Source organism: Crassostrea angulata, chromosome 2, assembly GCF_025612915.1.
Source record: "Crassostrea angulata isolate pt1a10 chromosome 2, ASM2561291v2, whole genome shotgun sequence".
Lineage (NCBI taxonomy): Eukaryota > Metazoa > Mollusca > Bivalvia > Ostreida > Ostreidae > Magallana > Magallana angulata.
The window spans coordinates 8,578,470-8,599,564 of NC_069112.1; the positions used below are offsets into that span (position 1 = coordinate 8,578,470).

The following is a 21,095-nucleotide window of genomic DNA, read 5'->3' on the forward strand; positions in this document are numbered from 1 at the left end:
TTTTATTTTATTTCGAGATAGATAGATAGATAGATAGATAGATAATGTGTGTGTGTGTGTGTGTGTGTGTGTGTGTGTGTGTGTGTACTTGTAAGTTAGTACAGTTTTCAGTCCTAATTGTATTTTATTTTAAATGCATGCATGCTTGTAATCAGGTATTATTTGTTACGTAAATTATGTAAAACAGGTCATAATACGTTGATAATTAAAGTTAATTGTAACCCTGATAGTCTTATTTGATTTCCCTATACTTTATCGATAGTGTTGCCCATTTTCCATAAAATGCATATTAACACAGAGCAAGTCAGGTTTAAAAAACTGACGCTTAGAATGCCTAAAATATCCTAAAAATCAGTATGTTTATTCAGGATCGAGGTCAGACTTTGAAAAGAAAAGCGTAGAGTTAGATCAAGGCAATGTTATTTGATCTCTGTGACACTAATTGGTAAGTAATAATGACGTACCGCACGGACCAATTTCTTTTGAATAGAAAAAAAACGACTTTGAAATATAATAGGGGTTACAAATAATTTTCTTTAACACGGCAAATCTACAAAAAACATTTAATAGTTTCATACATTCTTTTTAAAAAGAAAATGTGTCCCATGTCAAAAGAGTTCTTTATTTCTATATATACCGATGACAGGAATGATGTAAAGAAACACTATTTTACGAATATTTATTATAGAGGTGAGGCTATATTAAAGAAAGGTTGATCTTTAAGGCATCATTTTTATAAATAAACAGCAGAGATATGATATAAACGGTTTTTATAAGGTACACCTGTAGCGGAAATGAAATCTAAGATATGAAATTATAACCCTTTGAACACAATGCATCATTTAATCATTTTGTGATTACTGCGTATTTATATCGCCTCTTTAACTCTATGCAATGACGATACAAGCAATTTGCTTATGGTATGCAAGCAGCGCAAATGAAATTTAACCACCAAAATACTTATCGTTCAAACACGTTTTGCGACATTTTAACCATTTTGTGAATACCGCAAATTTGAATCGCCTTTCTACTTAACTACTACGTTCAAACTTATATATTTATCTTTAAAAAACCAACGAATATCAATGCATTGTGCGTTCTTTTATGTTCAAATATATTGTTGTTTTTGCACTCGTCCTCAATTTTCAAAAAGAAGCGTAATTTAGTAATATCCAAAACCTAACGATGGTCGATGCACTGTGCGTTTGTTAATACCATAATATCATTTTGGATCCAAAAGGCACCCTATCCATAGAATATTTATCCATGATAGATCGGAGGCTCCATGGAGGGTAAAATGAAGGTTAGGACTTATAAAGTATTATTTCTCTACAATATAAGAACAAGGTGGATCTTTACGTATTTATTTTTTTTAATAGAGCTGAGGCTCTTATAGGGTCGGGTGGGAAAAAAAATAGCTTCATTTCTCTTAATAGTCATGATAGGGGGAATTATAAAGACTCTGTTTCTATAAATATTTATGACAGAGTTGAGGCTCTCAAAAGATAGCGTGGAAAATTAAGCAGGGTGGATCTATAACGACACTGTTTCTATACCTATTTATGACAGAGTTGAGGCTCTTAAAAGAGTAGAGTGGAAAATTAAGCATTATTTCTATTAAAAACCATGACAGGGTGAATCTATAACGACTCTGTTTCTAAAAATATCGGTGACAGGGTTACGGCTTCATAACGGGAAAGTTGGACCTATAAAGCATCATTTTCATAAGTTGTCATGACAGAGTGGATCTAAACGGATCGATATATGTATGCATGCCGCACAGATATAGAAAAAAGAAGTGGATATTACCTCAATGAAAATATACAAGTAAGTATATTTATTATTCTTTAGATAAGTTGTACTTCATAAAAACGCTTATATGCCATGCTTACAAGTTAACATTTGTAAAAGTACATTTCTACTCCCCTATCAGTTATATATGTCGAATTCAAAAGAATACATTTGACTTCTCTTTTATATTTAGCTTAAAATCTTTTTTTTGTGTTTATTCTAATTGCTGATGTTTTCAATGAAGGACGCATACGTGTTTCACAAACAAATCTTGTTTCAATTTTTTTTAAAAGATATGCAACAAATAAAAGCTAGATTTAAAAAATCGCGAGGTATGATCCTCGCAAAATTACGCTTATATTAATTGTTTGCGTTTAATTTGGAATCAACAGTATAGGAATATTGTCAAAATGTAAGTTATGACAAGAAAAAAGAAAGGATATGGTTCTTGTGCAATCTATTAATTAAGTGAAAATTAATGCACTGTTCGTTTGTTGAAAGTCACATTTAATATTGTTTTTAACGGCATTTTGTAATAGATGCAACTAGTCAAATAAGTCTGTCTAAAACCACAAAAACGGACTATACACATTTGTCATTGACGTTGTAGTTTTTGAAGAGGAGACAGGTCACGTCGAACATTTTTTGACATTATTATTAACTATCACTGCTTGGAGCTATTGGCTACTTTATAATTTTTTGGTTATTTTTACTGGACCCTAATTCATATCGTATTTTAACATTGAAAAAAAAATCTTTTAGGCTGTGTTTTATGCATGGCAAATATTTTTTTGAAGAAAGCTCCTGCTATTTACACTATACCCTACATATTTTGCATTCAATTTTAATTTTTAACCAGAAAATAATGTCCTTTTTGTTTAAATTTTAAAATCAAAACCAAAGAACAAAAAAAAAAAACGAGAAAAAAACAAACAAACAAACAAACAAACAGAAAACACAGAAAAAATCAAAGGGTGATTAATGCACTATGGGTTTAATATCAAAATGATATTAAAAGCTATTTTTGTTATAAATATTCCTAAGAGATGTGATGTACCATGAAGAGTAGAATGAACTTAAGATCAATTCTATCTAAGAATCAAAGATTAATAAAAGGGTATGGCCAAGCATAGTCACCAATTTTTCTTATATTTCATACGTGGACACGCCTAGGTGTAAAACGCAGAGAACCACTAAAAGTTGGTTGCTAGGGGTAAGCGTTGCCATAGTAATTGAGGCTAAAGATGGAAAAATAGCAAAACTTACATACTTTGAAGCTAAATTAGAAGGTTTTGCCCACTAATGTAAACTATGAAAGACATAAAACAGACTTTGTCGAATTATCAATTATTTAGTTTTTTTTTCAGAAAATTGATGAAAAAACCAATACTTATAAAATGTTACCATGACATCAGTTTTTTTACGGTTTTTTAATAAGCCGAAATGGGAAACTGTTAAATTGTTACATCTATATCCCTGATATATATATATATATATATATATATATATATATATATATATATATATATATATATATATATATATATATATATATATATGTATATTACTATGAAAATTGATATCCGTTGCGATGGCAACAAGTCCAAAAATAAGAAAAAATGAGAAATTTAAGATGATTTTGATATGCTTTAATTCCCGATTTTAGAATTTTCATTGCATTTTTTTAGTTGGAACTTGTCAAAATATATCTAATTTTTCATAATATACCACAAAAAGCTTTGTTATCCAACAGAGAAATGTCGTTGCTAAGGAAAATTAAGTTGCGTAAAAAAATCACACAGAAATTTTTACTTTTTGAAACGTTCATAGCAACGGTAGATATTTTTACAAAATTTCAATTTTTTTCAAGTGTTATTAAAGTTAAGGACATACTTTATTTTTTCTCACCATTTGATTGTATATATTTATTCATTACAACTAAATTATATCAATTCAAATATGCTTGAAAATACAATATTCCTAATTTTTGAGCTTGTTACCATAGAAGCGGTTCTCACTTTTCATATTCAACGAGGCCGAGTACAGAACGAGAACGCACGCTTTCGCGCAGCGTTTCATTTGTATTGTGACGTCATCTTTTTGCTTGATTGACGCCATTGCGTGATAGTTTCAACTGCTGATATTCAGCGAAAATTGTTGAAAACACAGGATGAATCTCTGCCATTCAGTCAATTGAAAGGTGACTGAAAGGCAACTGAAAAGTGAATGAATGGGCATATCTGTGCCATTCAGTCACCTTTCCAGACCATTCAGTTAACATTCAGTTGACGGAATGGCAGGGCTTCATCCTGTGAAATAGCTCGTTTTATGCGTAAAATTAATGTTATATTATGGAATAAACATAAATGCCTCGAAGTATAAGCAATATTTGGGCTCGGGTCGAAAACGTGAAGAGGGTTCAGCAAGCCTAACCCTCTGTCACGTTTTCTTAACCCGCCTAAATATAGCTTTATTCATATATTTCAAAACAGTAACCATGTATTTTATATTAATGACTCTTTATATGTGATGTTATATATTTTTTATTTACTTCAATATGTCTGAATGTTTAATAATAGTATATAGATCACCTTTTCCGCCTTTGTTAAATTAAAAATAGCCATTATCTGACAAATCTGGGAAATTGGGCATACAAAAATCAACTTTGATAAGACCTCCGGAACAAACCATGAGGTAAAAGGTTTTTTTTTTATTTGACCATTTGGTGCCTTTTAGCAATAAATTTAATATGTAGAACAGAAAAAAAATCCGTAGGGCAGAAGTTTTATAAACAAATGTAAAAAATGTGCAAAATTGATACATTTCAAGCAAAATCCCATAAGGGTCCTATGTTAAAGAATAATAAACTTTGAAATGACCCCCTAAACAAACGGTGTGGTAAATGTCTTATTTTTTAATCTTAAAATAATAATCATATCAGTAGAAATTCATGTAAAAAATTTCATCCAAAAATCTAGGGCAGAACAAATTAGACCCAGCCTCGTTAAATTCTTAATTGCACAATCAAAATAGTGGTAACCATAAAATCAAAGATTTGCTCTTTTTATTTAAATTAAATGAAGAAAACAGATTTTATAATTCCTGTTTACTAACCATGGAAACGCTCTAAGACATATGCCTTCCTCCATTTTTTCAAAAAAAAATTTCGTTGTTCTGCACATTAATTACAATATGTTTTTACATATTTTCCTTTGGTAACTATGGCAACTCAACAAAGTCTATCAAATTGGTAAGTATGAAGAAAATCCGTGACCATGCGTGCCACCAAATTTTGAATAGAATTGGTCTTATAATGCATTATGTCTCTCAGTAGTCATGCTAGGGTGAGTGTTTGAATATTTTTCATATCCTAGTGAACTTGAAATAAAAGATACCACAGAGTCTATGCCATCTGTTATTTTATATTTGATATTTTATCGGAAATGGACATTGATGGTAACCTAACAACAAAAAATTATGATAAAAGCGATAATTTCATGGTTTCTATAGTCAACTTTCCTTACTTATGTAGCGATATACCTTCATCACCTGCATATAGTGTTTTTGTCACGCATTTTATTCCATACACAAAGGAATGTTCTTCATATGAACATTTTCTAAGGCGAAGCTAGCTAATAAAAAACACATTGATAAAACAAGACTACCAACAATCTCTTTAAAATCATTTTTTTGTAAGTTCTATGGTCGATACAACGACCTTGTTAGCAAATAAAATCTTCCACTGGTTCGCATGCTGACTAACGTTTTTTATAGTACCTAGACTTTTACCATCGCATGCATGGGTTGACATAGCACGTGGTTTCGGACATAAAATTAAGAAATATAGATGAATGGATACACCATATTGTTGGCATTTACATAATCAATCTTTAAGCCTACAATAATGATATTAATTTCACTATACTCTGCTTTGTTAAAATAATCTAGCTGTGTCTCGGCCTTCACCACAGTTGAAATGCCACCCATATATCCCTAATGTAGCAAAAAAATTCAGAATCTCTTCGAAATGATTTTGGAGAAAACTAATGAAGCTGCATTGACAATATCAGTTAAATTATTCATAACAAACCATTTTGACGCTATAAATACTTTTCACCTATAAATTTAATTCATATCAATGAAGAATTTAACACTTTTCACCAACGTTTTTACTCACTCTATGTTGACATTTGGAATCCTCATGATTTTGTTCATGTTAAATGCAGTGAGTTAGAGTTATCTCCTGTATTTCCTTTGATGAACAGAATAAAACTATGACAAATTTTCAATGAAAGTTTACACGTATTTTAAATATCGTTTCTGAGTTTATCCATGCAAATGTGGTATTGAGAAAACATAATCGAAAGAGCCTCCCGTGATTTAGCGTGAATTCCATGCGCATGCGCAAGATTGTAAAATCCAAACAATTCAGATGAATTCCGGAGTTTTTAAAGGAATTTAAGTTGATTATTAGTTAGCAAAGCTTGATTGAGAAAAAAACAAAAAACAAATTGGTATTCTTCAGGTACCAATGATGTTTGAAATACATAAAATAAAAGACAGTACTCTTTCGATTTCTCGGTATTAAAGCCCAATAATTCGAGTCTATTATTGTAATAAAGTAGTAAAGATAGTTAGACTATAATTGATCGTCTAAATGTCTACAGACTTTTCTGTTTTTCCTGATTACGACATAAGCACATGGCGGGTGTGACCGGTCAGCAGAGGATGCTCACTTAGGGACCTGATCTTACCTCTTTCTGGAAAGATTCGTGTTCCTCTGCTTTGAATTTATATTTTGTTTCGTGGCTTTTTTGAATGGTTGACAGTTTGTTTTTTTTATTATTTCAGTACCATTTTTATTTAAATAAATCAAAACCGGACAATAAAGGTATGCATGCAGAGTTACTAAAAATTAAGCCCTACATCGAAAAAAAAAAACAAAAGAAAAAAATAAAAAAAAAACAAGAAAAACAAAAGGCCCAGGGGCCACATCGCTCACCTGAGCAACAATTGCCTTAATTCCGATCAAATTAGCATTACAGTAGATCTTGCTAAAAAAAAAAAAAAAATCTGCCATTTTTATCCACCTCTTTTTCTTTTTTTTTTTTTTTTTGTAAATACTGTTGTTGTACCTGTAAGAAGATTTTTCTCTTTTCCTATATACCCCCCCCCCATTTCGTGGCCCCACTTTTCTCTAGGGAAGTATGGTTTCATGAAACTTAAATCTGCATAACCTGTGCTTTCACACAAAGTAGTGAGTTTTTGACCGAAAACTTTCCCAGAATATTTTTAAAGATTTTCTCTATATATTCCTATGTAAAAATTCAAACCGCCATCACGGCCCAGACCTACCACTAGGAACTGTGATTTTGCAAACGTGAATTTACACTACCCGAGGATACCTCTACACAAGTTTAAGCTTTTCTGGCCAAACAGCCTTAAAAAAAGATTTTAAAAGACTTTCTCTATAAATACCTATGTAAAAATTCATCCCCTATTGTGGCCTAACCCTACTCCTGGACTTTTATTTAAACAAACTTGAATCTATACGATCTGTGAATGCTTCCATCAAAATTGGGCTTTCCTGGCCTAATAGTTTTGAGAAGAAGATTTTTAAAGATTTTCTCTATATATAAAATTTATCCCCCATTGTGGCCCCGCCCTACCACCAGGGACCATGATTTGAAGAAACTTGAATCTACATTATCTGAGGATTGTTACACGCCATTTTGAGCATTATTGGCCAAATGGTTTTTGGGAAGAAGATTTTTAAAGACTGTTTCTATATATTCCGATGTAAAATTTGATCCCCCCATTGTGGCCCCACCCTACGCCCGGAGACAATGATTTGACCAAAAATGATTCTACTCTATCTGAGGATGCGTCCACTAAAATTTGAGTTTTCCTAGTTAAAAAGTTTTTGAGAAGAATATTTTTAAATATTTTCTCTATATATTCCTTTGTAAAACTTGATCCCCCCATTGGGCCCCAAACCTACCCCCGGGGCCAATGGTTTGAACAAACTTAAATCTACACTACCTGAGGATGCTTTCACTTTAATTTGAGCTTTTCTGTCCTAATAGTTTTAGAGAAGAAGATTTTTAAAGACTTTCTCTATATATTCCTATGTAAAACTTGATCACCCTCTTGTGGCCCCTCCCTACCCCAGTGACCATGGTTTAAACAAACTTGAATCTACAATATCTGAATATGCACCATTTTAATTTGAGCTTTTATGCCCTGATAGTTTTTGAGAAGAAGATTTTTATAGATTTTCTACCTAATAAATAATAATAATTGCAAGCTTTGATATAGCGCTTTTAAATTGCCGAAGCATTTCTCAAAGCGCTTTACAATTTATTCCAATATATATTCCTTTGTAAAACTTGACCCCCCCCCTTTTGTGGCCCCTCCCTACCCCCGGGACCATAATTTGAACAAACTTGAATCTACACTACCTGAGGATGCCTCCACACAAGATTAAGCCTTTCAGGCCGAATAGTTTTTGAGAAGAAGATTTTTGAAAAATACCAATAAATTTTCAATAATTCACAATTATCTCCCCTTTAAAGAGGGTGTGGCCCTTCATTTGAACAAACTTGAATCCTCTTTACTTAGTGGTGCTTTGTGCCAAATTTGGTTGAAATCTGCCCAGTGGTTCTTGAGAAGAAGATGAAAATGTGAAAAGTTTACAACAACGACGACGACAACAACTACAACGACGACGACGACAACGACAGACAACCGACACATTGTGATAAGAAAAGCTCACTTGAGCCTTTGGCTCAGGTGATCTAAAAACCTCAAGATTGTGTTGCTTTGTCAACATTTAAGAGGCAAAATTGATTTTATTGCATAATTTCAGCCAATATTATGATAAGACGATAAACATTTACAAACAAGATAAGCGAACAAAAATGAGATGAAAATCAATCTGCTACCGTTTTGACTCTTCATTTTTTGTAATTTGATCTCTGGATAACTTGTAAGGACCTACAAGTTTCAAAATGTATACACGTATAAGACTTTATATCTTGAAAATCGATTGGCATATGTTCCCCCTGATGAATTTATGTCGATGCTGAAATAGGTTGTGTATTTAAACCCTTATCATGAATAACAAACTATGTTGGTCAAAGGCAACACTTTTCTTTTCTACCTGGTAGACCGTTCGGTGCATTAATAAATCGTTTTTGTTTTTTAGTACATTAGTAAAATGTTGGTAATATCTTGTTTCTTTCAAACAGACATTAATATAGATAAACATATCCTTTTTTCTATTTATTCTTGCAGCAATGGAAGAAGTTTATTTAATGGGTTATTATGTGGTGAGTATATTAAAATATATATATATATTTGTATGAAGTAAAATTGACAATCTTCTTTGAGAACAGTTATTTTAGGGTAACAATTTTTCTTAAAATTGCACATAAAATAGTAAACAGAAATGATCTTAATTCTCAAAATGAGAGCTACTGTTTATTTTACGAATATGAAGTTACCTTAAAACAATTCGAAAGAATTGGAAATGTTGCCCCTGTACCAAGAATACATATCAACTCAGAACAAGTTATGTTTGATAACAAGTAAAGCTTAGAATGCATAAAATGTGTAAAAAAAAAATTCATGTGCATTTTATGAAGCGAGATGTTTTTCGATTAAAAACTTAAAGAAAATATTTGTTTAGTACATTTTTGAATGAAGTATTTACTGTGTTACTTCAGAAATCATCTATTTGGAACGGAATGTTCGATTTTTTTTTTATCATCAACGAACAGATAAAAAATACAAGTTAATGTTTCTTTTTATACCATTAGAATAAGTGGAAACAAAGGACCGAGAAATCTACAACAGAAGTCCAAGGCCCACAGGTAATACAAAATATAAATATTCATCATAGTTTTCATCTGTATTGTTGATTTAAGTAATATATTAAAATGTTTCTATTGATTGACGTATCAAAGAAAAAAATGATCGGAAAATGTCATCAATGCGCGTAGCCAATTTCTAAAAAAGTGTTACTGTCAATTTTCCTTTGATCAGTAAAAAAATTATTAAATAATTTTTATTTTTCATCATTTTATAAAACATTGAAAAATCATAAAACGTGAAGTGTCATTGATCAAAAATAGGAATAATGTTAATGAAGCGCCGCGTACGATAACAAAACAATAATACAAAACAATATTCAAAATGAATGTACCATCAGTTGATGCAGAGCTGCTGAGCTTTATTTTATGGATTAAATACAATGTAATACTCTGAATATTGTGTTGAGGTTCTTCATTTCTTTATATACATAAATGTTTACAGATCCTAAAAATAATAAAAAAAAAATCTATTTATCACACGTCTTGTAAATGTCATAATTATACATGTACTCCCAATACTCTTTATTATTCATAAATTTGTAGTATTACCCTTTCCTTTCTTTGTCTAATACGTGTAAATAAAGATTTATCGTTTCTCATTCAAAAACTTTACAAAGTTATATATCTTAATGTTAAAAAGATAATAAATCATGTTTAAACACACTCTATCATTGCAATAAGCAAAGAAATTAACAAATAAGCAAGGACACACTGTGAATGTTAAATTTCTTGACACTGATACAGCATTACAACTTCTCTCTTTGCCTTTTTCTTGGACAATGGAGGTGAGCAAGGCAAGAATTACCCAGAATGCTATTCTTTCTATGACATCACGAAATGATTAACCAAAAGCTTAAATGTATTTTCTATAATAAAGATAATTTGTTGCTTTAAATATAAATTGACTTAGCCTAGATTGGATTGGATTGAAATGTTTTCCTGCAGTTTGACGTTCTGAACGCCGCGATTCTTCTGTTTCATCGGAAACTTCGTCTTTTCTGTTTCCACCAATATCATCATCTTCACCCTCCTCTCCTATTGGAAGGGTTTCTTGCTGTGGTAGATGTCCATAGCCTGGTCAACAATCACATCACTGTCACTATCACTATCCTCTCCAACCTCTTCACCAATATCCGAAAGCTCAGTTCTTGAAATATTTCGTATCGGTCCTGATCCATCTGGAAGTTGAATTGAGTATACGTGTTCTCCATCTCAACTCATCTCTATTGCTCCTAGTTTCGCTGTCTGCTAATAACTTAATGGCTTATTATCTGTAAAAATCTCAAATTTCGATCCTAATAAATAGTGTCGGAATTTTTCGGTTACAGATCATTTTAGAGCCAAAAGTTCTAAATTCGTAGAGCTATAATTGTCCATATTTTTCTCTGTGGGTTTTAGAGTTCTTGACGCGTACGTAATATCAACATTTGTATTGTCGTGTTCTTTGGATAAGACACCTTGCATACTAGCGTCGATTTCTAACAATATTCCTTGGGAAAGTCGGGGTATCCTAGCACCGGAGAAGATGTCAGTTCGGTTTTTAATTATTCAAATGGTCTGTCGCAATCATTATTCCTTATTGACACAAACAGCCCAGTTTTATTATTATATTTATTTTGGTTTTCTTTGGTTTTGACAACAGAACATGTAATGGTGCAGCAATTTTTGGAAATCCATTAACGAAGCGGCGATAATATCCTGCTATACCAAGTAATGAACGTTGTTGTCGGTCTGTTGTTGGTTTGTGCAATTAAGATATTGTTTTTGCCAATGCGAGATCAGTTGATACAACATGCTCTGACACAATATGCTCTAGATATCATACATGTCTCCTAAAGAAATGACACTTGCATGGTTTTAATTTTAGTCCAAGATGTTTGAGTTTAGAAAACACAATGTCTACAGGCACGTAGCATCACTTTTTTGGGCAGCAAAGATTTTTCTAAAATTTACATACAAAAAATTGAATTAAGATGGAGTTGCCCCCCCCCCCCCCCACTTTTAAGGGGCCATGTTAAAATTTGGATTGAAAATAAGTTCACTGAAGTCAAAAGTAACTTTTACTTCCCCCTCCCCCCCCCCCCCCCACGGTTTAGGATTTTCAGGAATTTGGATAGTAACTTTTTCCTTCTTTTCTTTTTTTTTTTTTTTTTTTTTTTGCTTGTCAAGATTTTTTGGATGAGTCTGCCCCCCCCCACTTTCAAAAACGATGCTACGTGCCTGGTCTTATCTCTCTTTATGGTCATCTATTGTCTTAGAAAACACTAAAACTCGATATTCAAAGATATTCATATAGGCCACCAAATCCAAGTCGAAAAGCTGTTATGTGTGTATCTTTTTCATCGATAGCAACTTGATAATATCTTTCTGCTAGATCAATGGTGCTGAAATATTTGGCTACATGTAACAGGTCTAAGGTCTCCTCAATACGGGAAAGTGGGTAAGAGTCTTTAATGGTTTTCGCATTTAAGGCACGGTAATCTACACAAAGTCGTAAACTCGCATCTTTCTTTTTCACGATAACTATTGGCTTACGGACTATGGCTTTTCCTGATAATTCCTTGATGAAAAGGTTGCTGAATATGTAGTCTCACTTCTTCGATTTGATTTGGGTGAATGCATTGATGAGGTATATTGATTAGTGTATCATCAGAAAGGTTGATAGAATGTGTTACTGTTGTTGAATAACCAATATCTTCATCATGTAACACATACACGTCGTGATGCTTATGTAACAGATTCTACCATTTTTTGATGTGGTTTTTTTTAGATTACTCCACATCATTTACATCTAATCTCACAGATAATTCAGAGTCTTGACTTGACACGTAGTTCTCTGATTTTGTTCATCTTGTGTTAGAATCCGAATTATCACAAATTCTGTATCAGGAACAGTTTCAACTTTTTCCTCTATCACTTCTTTCTCCAAGTCAAGAAATGGCATCACATTATTCCACACTGGATCATGTGTTACCGGTGAAGTTGTTTCTAGTGCATATTTTCGGTTGCTTCTAAGAACATTACGTCCTAGTACAACTTGATTTGGGTCATTGCAGTAAGTGAAACTCTTTGCATTCATTCCAACATTTGTATACATAATATTTTGAACTCGCAAACAAACTTCAGTGTATCTAAGATATGGAATCTTTAATTTATTTGCTGCGGAAAGTTTAAGGATCTTTGAAGTATCACTGAGTTTTGAAGCAGGTAAGTAATTCTTCTAAAAATGTTCTGAAATAGTTGAAATTTGAGCTCCTGTGGCCAATAAACATTTCACCTTCACTCCATAAATTTTCATATAAGATTCTGGACACTTGGCTGTGACGTTGTTGATTTTCTGATGTAAGGTTTCAGCTGAGTCTTGGTCCTCTTCCTTCACAGCTCGACTCCTCACTGGGAAGGTTTCCAGTTTGGGTTACCGGATTTACGACGTGATCCTATAGGCGTTGTGTTATCTGATGGACAGTTCACAGACATGTGTCCCATTCCACCACAGTTGTAGCACTGCCTTCCTCTGTTACTTTTAAAACTTTTCTGTCCTCTGTTAAATCTAGAGCCGAATTGTTGTCTTGATCTTCCTCTCTCCTGTTGATAATATATGTGTCTATTGAGTCTATATTCGGATTTATTTGTTAATCTGTAAATCTGTTTTTGCTGCCATTCAAACATTTCTAGGTGTTTCTTGACCAAAGTTTTCAGTTTGTCTAGTTCAGTACTTTGAGTAGGAGTATACATTGTTTCTTGATGTTCGCGTCCACAATAGGATTGTACTTATCGAGCGCAGCATCTTTTTTCTGAATTCAACGAATAGAATGTTGCCTCTAACACAAATTCCCTTAGCTCTTGTCTAGCACTTTGATCTCTTATGCCATCAATGAATCGTTCGGTTAACTTAATGTCATTTACTTGATCTTTCTTTTCCTTTCTTTCGATTTTCTGTGTTATCTCGGTTACCAAAAGAGAGTATTTTTCGAGCGTTCATCCCTTTTTTGGTCTCGCTGATAATTTTTTTGGGAGAATATAGGTAGTTGTTTCTTTGATTTCAAACACAGTCTCGAGAATATCCAGTATTTGTTTTCCTGTTTGTCTCTCCTGTAAAAGTAGAAGTTTAACTCTTGATTTTGCTGATCCAGTCAGATGGTTCATTATGACATCTACAAAATTATGTTTCGATTTAATGGACTGAAGGTGTTCTCCCATATCGGAAATTCATTCGTAGACGTCCGGATCTCCGTCTCTGACAGGTCGGCCTCCATACTTGGGACAGGACGACTGCACTTATGGGCCCGGATAAAAAGTGAAAAAATGAAGATTCAAATTAAGTATATCCGCCCACCCCCTAACCTCACCTATTGATATCTATTCCATTAAAATTAACAAGTTTTAACACTGAATTTATTGTATATAAAAAGCACAAAGCTTTACAACATAGTAGGGTCAGCCGACATTCGGGATTTTGTATAGTAAATAACCGCTGACGTATGTCATTAGATGCAATTGCAGTTTTTTACCAATGAGACAAACCGAAAGGGTTGTTAAAACTAGTCAAAGGCCATCATTTTCAAAAAGTGATTCCCGAACATTTGTATAGGAGACTAAATCGCGATGGGTTTGTATATCAGTTGTTTTAATCATAATAAAAACAAATTTACCCTATCAGTTCTGCATGTTTACCAATAAATAAAACATAAAACATTAACTTGAAAAAAGATGTAGACTCCAATTCACCTGATTTCACCATTAGATGATTTTGCAAATGATTAAAGTTTATTTTTACGGAATATGAGAAAGAAACCTTAAAAAAATAATATAACCACGCTTTATCAGTATGTTTTAATAAAAACAAATACCTTAGAAATATGTAGTACTTTACAATATACTAGTATTGGTAACCTACTTGGGGAACGGGGGGGGGGCTGTACTCTCTATCGCGGTTTTTCAGTCATTTTGTCCCTCTCCATTTCCAGAACTGTTGTGTTTACTTTTGAGGTTTTCACGTTATTGATTTTTAATTGTTACTCTGTTTGTACGATCTAAGTGAATCGTAAGACCATGAATGTAAAAAAAACAAAAAAAACAACAAACATGAAGAGGGGACTCTTTTTTACCTATCATCCTACAGAGCAATTACCAGTCATGAATATCGACTTGTGGTACTTTTTAAAACTAATTTTAAAGTATCCATTATTTTGAAAGTCACTTGTATCCGTGATTTTGCTCCTAGTGCTAGGTAAACACTTGTCCTTTTATTTACCTTCATAGCAACAAATGATTGTATTCCTTTATTTTGCATTTTAGTTGCCTCTGAATAAAAGTAGTGCTGCAGTTGTTTATACATTTTTTTCTAATATGGTTTTGTTTTTTTTTTTGTTTTTTTTTTTTTTCGTGAGGAACATCATATTCTATCGATACTGGTGAACTTACTTTTTATTATTTTTTGAATCTGATAAAATAATAACAAGGTTTACATTAGGGTTTACGTTTGTTTTGAATTACGTCGGCTTGTGACCGAAACAATCAAATCCAAAAGAATACTGAATGCATTGATTTACTTTTTAAGGAGAATAGCATCAGCAGATTTTTACAGATAATGGTTGAAAATATATTTTTCCTATATTGTTTTAACTGTATCCGTGATAAAAACTTGGTATGTATTGAGTTTTATCCGAATTCCTAAGTTATTGTTAGTGAAAAGAAAACTTGACTTGCAAATATAAAACGTTTTTCTTCTCTAGATTTCTGCTATTAAAGGTATAATTTTTTGATTAACTACAGACGGTTTAATAAAGAAATATTTAATCAATGTATGACAATATATGAAAATAGTTTTAACTGATCTGTTATCCTTTTATAAAACTGCTTTTGCATAAAACTTTTTATGCTGACATGCACTTGCCTTGATGATTGAATAGCGTTGTTTTTTGCTTAAAAAAGACGCACTATATTTCCCCTTGCATTGTTGCCTTTAAAAAGATATATAAAGTCCACCTCTTCCAGTATTGTTGTCTTAAGATTTGAAGTGATTTAATCTAATTATATGATCTAGCAGTCAACATTGTTATGCTTTAGAAATCATTAAGATGGATCTCTACAACAAATACGTGTAGGAGGTTTCTGTTGCCTGCATTTCTCTTTTAAACTAGGCACACATTTTCAACAATAATAAATCTAAAAAAAAACCAATGCCCTATTTCCACATAATTTTATAAAATATATCAGTTTTGATCCAGATAACCCTTATTTGTCAATCTTCAAGCATTTCTTTTTTGAAATTTAAAAAAGTGAAATGGTATAAAGTTTAGAAATGAAAAACAAAACAATGATGATCGAAGATTGCATAATTTTTATTGGAATCAACATTGATTTGAAACTTAAATATATAGAATTCTTTTAAGGCAAAGTACTCGACGAAATTCTTCTAAAATATAACACCATTCATTGAATCAGGAGATAAAAACACTATTTCAAATAAATAAATAGAATTAAAAAAATACGGAATGAGTATTAAAAAAACATGTTAAAAAGATGTCTTTCTTTCTTTCCATGTTCTAAATATCTGGGGAACATTTTTTAACTAATGGAAATCTCAATGAAAAATTAAAAAGGAACAAGTCTATGCTTATTACGTAAATATAAGATTATAGTAGTGCTTATATTATTGTTTTGATCCGAACATTTATATTTATGATGAATGCATTAAACATATTTAACTCGTTTAAACAAAACATTAGTAAGTAAATTCCCTTGTACTTTTTTTTATATACAATAGCAATTATAAACAACAATCATACCATGTTAATACATACAGTTAATGTCCATGGTGATTCACATGCACTGTAATGAAAAACATGCTCCTTTTCAGAATTCTGGCGTTCCCTCATTCCGCTTGCAAATCTGGGCTTCCTCTGCTATTGCTGATAAGTTATAAATATTTAAATTAAAATACATAATTTTAATGTCAAACTTTCAATGAATTTTTTTTAATGTGAATGTAATACATTTGTTACGTTAGAACAATTTTAAGAAATCATACTACGGTACTTAAGTTATATATTCATCATACATATATAGTTTAAGTGAAATATTACATCTGCTTACGTTTATCGATAATCCGTCACATATGTATGATCGTCTTATAGCAGATGAAATGCCAATAGCAGGGGGACAGAATATTATTTTGAATTTACGTTTTTTGTTCAAAACAGCTGATAATTAATGATATTTGAAAGCTTAAATCAAGAAAAAAGTGATATATTTGTTAAACGTTTTGATGTTTCATTTTTATCTCTTCTCTTTCGTTAGAACAATTTAATTATACGGTGTATAGCTATTATGTGCCATGACATAATGTTATCAATTCGGAAAAAATGGCGTTCAAAATGTCAGACATGTTATGACGATATAGCCTTCAACCTTAAATATGAATGCAAGATTGAATTACAATTCTTGCATCGTATATAAACATATATTTTAAAATAAAAAAAATTTGAAAATTACATACAGAGATATTTTGCAAAAGTAAATGAAATAAATTTTATCTTGAAGCTTCCAGCGAAATTAACTAACAAAAACAAAGAGGATAAAAACAGAGAACAAAATCCGCCTACATTGGTGTTGTCTGTAATAGGAGACTCTAACACTCTTGTCCCCAACCAATGGCCGAAGGACGTATTTCAGGAAGCGCTTATAGGGACAGCAAAAAGTGAAAAAGGTACGGTGTTTTTTTAACATTTAAAGTGATATAACGAAACGTTCAAAAATATCAACCAAGCATTACTTCTTTATTACTCTGATGCTTAAAAATACATTGCTATATTTTCTGTTTAAGGATTGGAATTTTGTAAGACTTGAAAGACTGCATAAACACACCCACACACACACACACACACACACACACACACACACACACACACACACACACACACACACACACACACACACACACACATATATATATATATATATATATATATATATATATATATATATATATATATATATTCCTGAAATATTTAGAATAAATGCACACACAGAAGTATATGAAAAAATCACAACACTGAAATAAACTCAACTTGTTGCATTTCAAATCATTAGGAGTTTGACAGCATGTTGCTAAGCTACACAAATACACATACATAAAAATTCATAGTTACAAAAATCCATATACATACAAATTCATATTATTAAGGTCTTCCGTTTCCAACGGTAGACTTAATAGTTTTCGTACTGTTTCTTCTTCTTTTTTTCACAAATTTTGTGCACGCGATTTCTCGAAAACTGTACAACGGATTTTAACCATTTTTTCACAGATGAATGGAAGTGATCTAAATCTATTTGTTTTCAATATCTTTGCCGTCATCACTTCCAGAACCGATTTCTCGCTGATTTTGTAGCTTTTACGACCCATTTTGTGCACGCTTCTTCTCAAAAACTATCAGAGATATGAATATAAAATTTGTAAGATTGGTAGACCATAGTCTCAAGATGTGCCTGTCGTTTGGTTTACGCCAGTGGCACTTTTTTGAAGAGCTCACTATGGCTCGAAAACTGGGTACGAATTTTGTTCCCCTTTTTCGTCCACAAGAATTCTCAGCGATGGTCCAATAGATTTTTTTGAAATTTTCAGGAGTGATATAAAAAGATTATATCTCGAGGGTTTTTTTTTTTTTTTACATTTTTTCCAAAGTTTATTTCCTGTCGTCCGTTTCCTGTCCCGAAACAAAAAGCTTGTGACATTGAGATCTCAAAAATGATAAGGATGTGAGCATTCATACTTTGTAGAATTATAGACCAAAATTTGTTTAATTATTCTTTGTTCGAAATAATATTTGTTTACTTGTTAAAAGAAGGCAAACTATCATGCCTTTCTGGCCTTTTATCTTATTTACTCAGCTATTACAAGGTTGAAAAATATATAGCTTGTACAAATTTTGAAATGGATGAATTTGCCAATACCTGGCAACCCTGGTTATCTATTTTTAACACTATGATTCAGTCATGTTATTTGTCTTAATTAACATTTTGTTTATTGATTACTTCGTCTGTCTTAATATTCTTCCTCTTTTATATTTCCCTTATGTTTTTTTATTTAATATTATTTTTTTCTTTTCTTCAATATTTTTTTTATTATTTTGTTTTGTTTGTTTGTTTTTTTTATTTTTCTTTTTTGGTTTTTTTTGTTATGGTTTGGTTTTTGGTTTAATTCTTTGGTTATTTATCCAATTTAAGCAGCCTCTACCAATTAGATTGAGTGTGAGTTAGTGAGCATGTGTGAATGAAAGAATATTTTAAAAACTGTATTGAAATTATTTAATAATGTTTCATAAAAAAAAAACAAACAAACAAAAAACTGTTTACTTAATTGCATATCAATATATGCATCCTTTGCGTAGAAAATGAACGGAAACTGTTGATGGACCGACCGACCGACCGACGTTTCTCCAAAAAGATTTTATAAATATAAAGCAATATAATTCCACTTTCTAAATTGTCTATATACAGACCCTGAAAGGTGCTACTACGCCTCGAAAACAAGCCGTACCGTGCACAAAACGAACCGTATCGTTCACAAAACGAACAGTGCAAAACGCGTGTAACATAATTTAGGTAAGACCCGCCCCAAAACAGCCAAAAAAAGCGTACCATATCGTGCAAATAAGTGTGCACCTTCCATATTTGGCTTTTTGACTAAATGTCGTTGGATGAATACGGACAGAGATTATCGCTGACCAGATTAGTTCAAAATTTTACTAGTTTTGTTTTGTACGGAATTAAATATCACATACTTTTTTTTTTCTTTAAACCGTTAATTAATTGATTTAATTTAATTCCCTTTTTAGACCTTTATTCCAGACCCTGAAATTGGTTACTTCACTTTTAAAACGAACCATATCGTTCCATGCAACAATCCGTGCCGTTCACAAAATAAAGCGTACCGTACAAACAAAGTATTCCTTTTAAAGGAATGATCAACAATAATGATATATTGATAGCTAAAAGAAACCAACATGATCAGTTTGATGAATAATTATTTAAAAAATACTGTATTTTTACAAAATATAGAACATTTTGAATCTGTACACCATAATTTCATCATTATAAACCGTCAACAAATTTAATTTTGAAATAAATTTGGGGAAAGCCGTTCGTGAACTCCTTGTCTATTTTATATTTTTAACGTAATTATTAAACGTTAAAGTATCTTCTTCTTCAGAATACTGAGTGGGGCTCTTCAAAGAGCATTAACACGTATACAAAGAAAGAGTTGTATTAAAATAATTTAATGCGACTGAAAAACATTGAATGTCATCATAACTTGCTATTGAGGCCGCATTATAACGTAACCTTGTTTATAAATCGAGCCGTTTTCCTAGCTACTATTATGCAACATCAATAGATCGAGGTCAATTCATTGAGCATCTTCTTATGATTAAGGTCAGTTCATCGAGGTCAACTGCATTACTGAATGTATATTTCGATCGTAATTCTTACGCGTGAGACAAAATGTGCATTCTTGAATTAACAGGTCGAACTGTATTTTATGTATGTTTGCATCTCTTAAGGTAAATAAATTGAAATAAAACTGAGTAAAATGTTATATATAAATTCAAGTTTTTATAAGAACTACTTATGCAAGCGGAATGTGTGCGCACGTGGAAGCATTTGCCGGATGCCTCTTATAGACACAACAGTAATCGGCCGAAGCCGATCACAAAAAGCGTGCAAGATAATTTTTTCAAGAACCGCCCAAAAACGGCCAAAAAAAGAGTACTGCGCAATACGCGTGCAACTTCCATATAAGGCTTATTGACTTAGTGTCTTTCGATGAATACGGACGGAGATTATCGCTGACCAGATAAGTTCAATATTTTGCTAGATTTGTCTTTATGGGATTAGTTAACACATTATAAAATTTACGCTGTTATTTGTTTAAAACCGTTACAAAAATATTTTAATGTAATTTCCTTTCTTAGACCTCAATCATTTTTTGGTTTTCGACTAAATTTGCATCGCCGATTTCCTAAACATTGTAATTTGTAATCGGTTAATAAAATAAAACAATTAATGAATTTTGACATCGATGCTTAATCACGAAATCCTTAAAAAAAAAAACCTTTGGAAAAAAGATACATATATGTAGTTCTTTGTAAATTATTATAATCTTAAGACAGATTGTTATGATTATTAATGATAATCCCCTTGCATCCTGCCGTACTGACTTTTTTTTTTTTTTTTTTTTTTTTTTTTTTTTTTTTTTATAAAAAATGAATATTCAGATTTTTTGTTTTAACAGTGTATTTCCCCTATGTTTAGATATGTTTATTCATAGGCTCAAAAACATATATACACAAGCAATCAGTTTTCACACATTGTTGCGGTCAGCCGATCGTGTGTATAGTTCTGTGTGTATACTTCGGAGGTTTTTCTGGA

The 21,095-nt window shown here is 31.8% G+C and overlaps 1 protein-coding gene and 1 long non-coding RNA gene across 2 annotated transcripts in view; both read left to right on the forward strand.

Moving 5' to 3' along the window:
* Window positions 1–21,095, forward strand: part of LOC128173862 (transient receptor potential cation channel subfamily M member 2-like) — a 409,575-nt gene that overhangs the window by 64,096 nt on the left and 324,384 nt on the right. The window contains exon 17 of the mRNA XM_052839546.1: window positions 17,211–17,376. Within this exon, the coding sequence (XP_052695506.1) occupies window positions 17,211–17,376 (166 nt within the window). The remainder of the gene's footprint in view (window positions 1–17,210; window positions 17,377–21,095) is intronic.
* LOC128171263 (uncharacterized) lies at window positions 1,565–9,665 on the forward strand. Its single transcript, XR_008242049.1, has 3 exons — window positions 1,565–1,827; window positions 9,088–9,122; window positions 9,612–9,665. It is a non-coding gene; the product is annotated as an uncharacterized LOC128171263 (long non-coding RNA).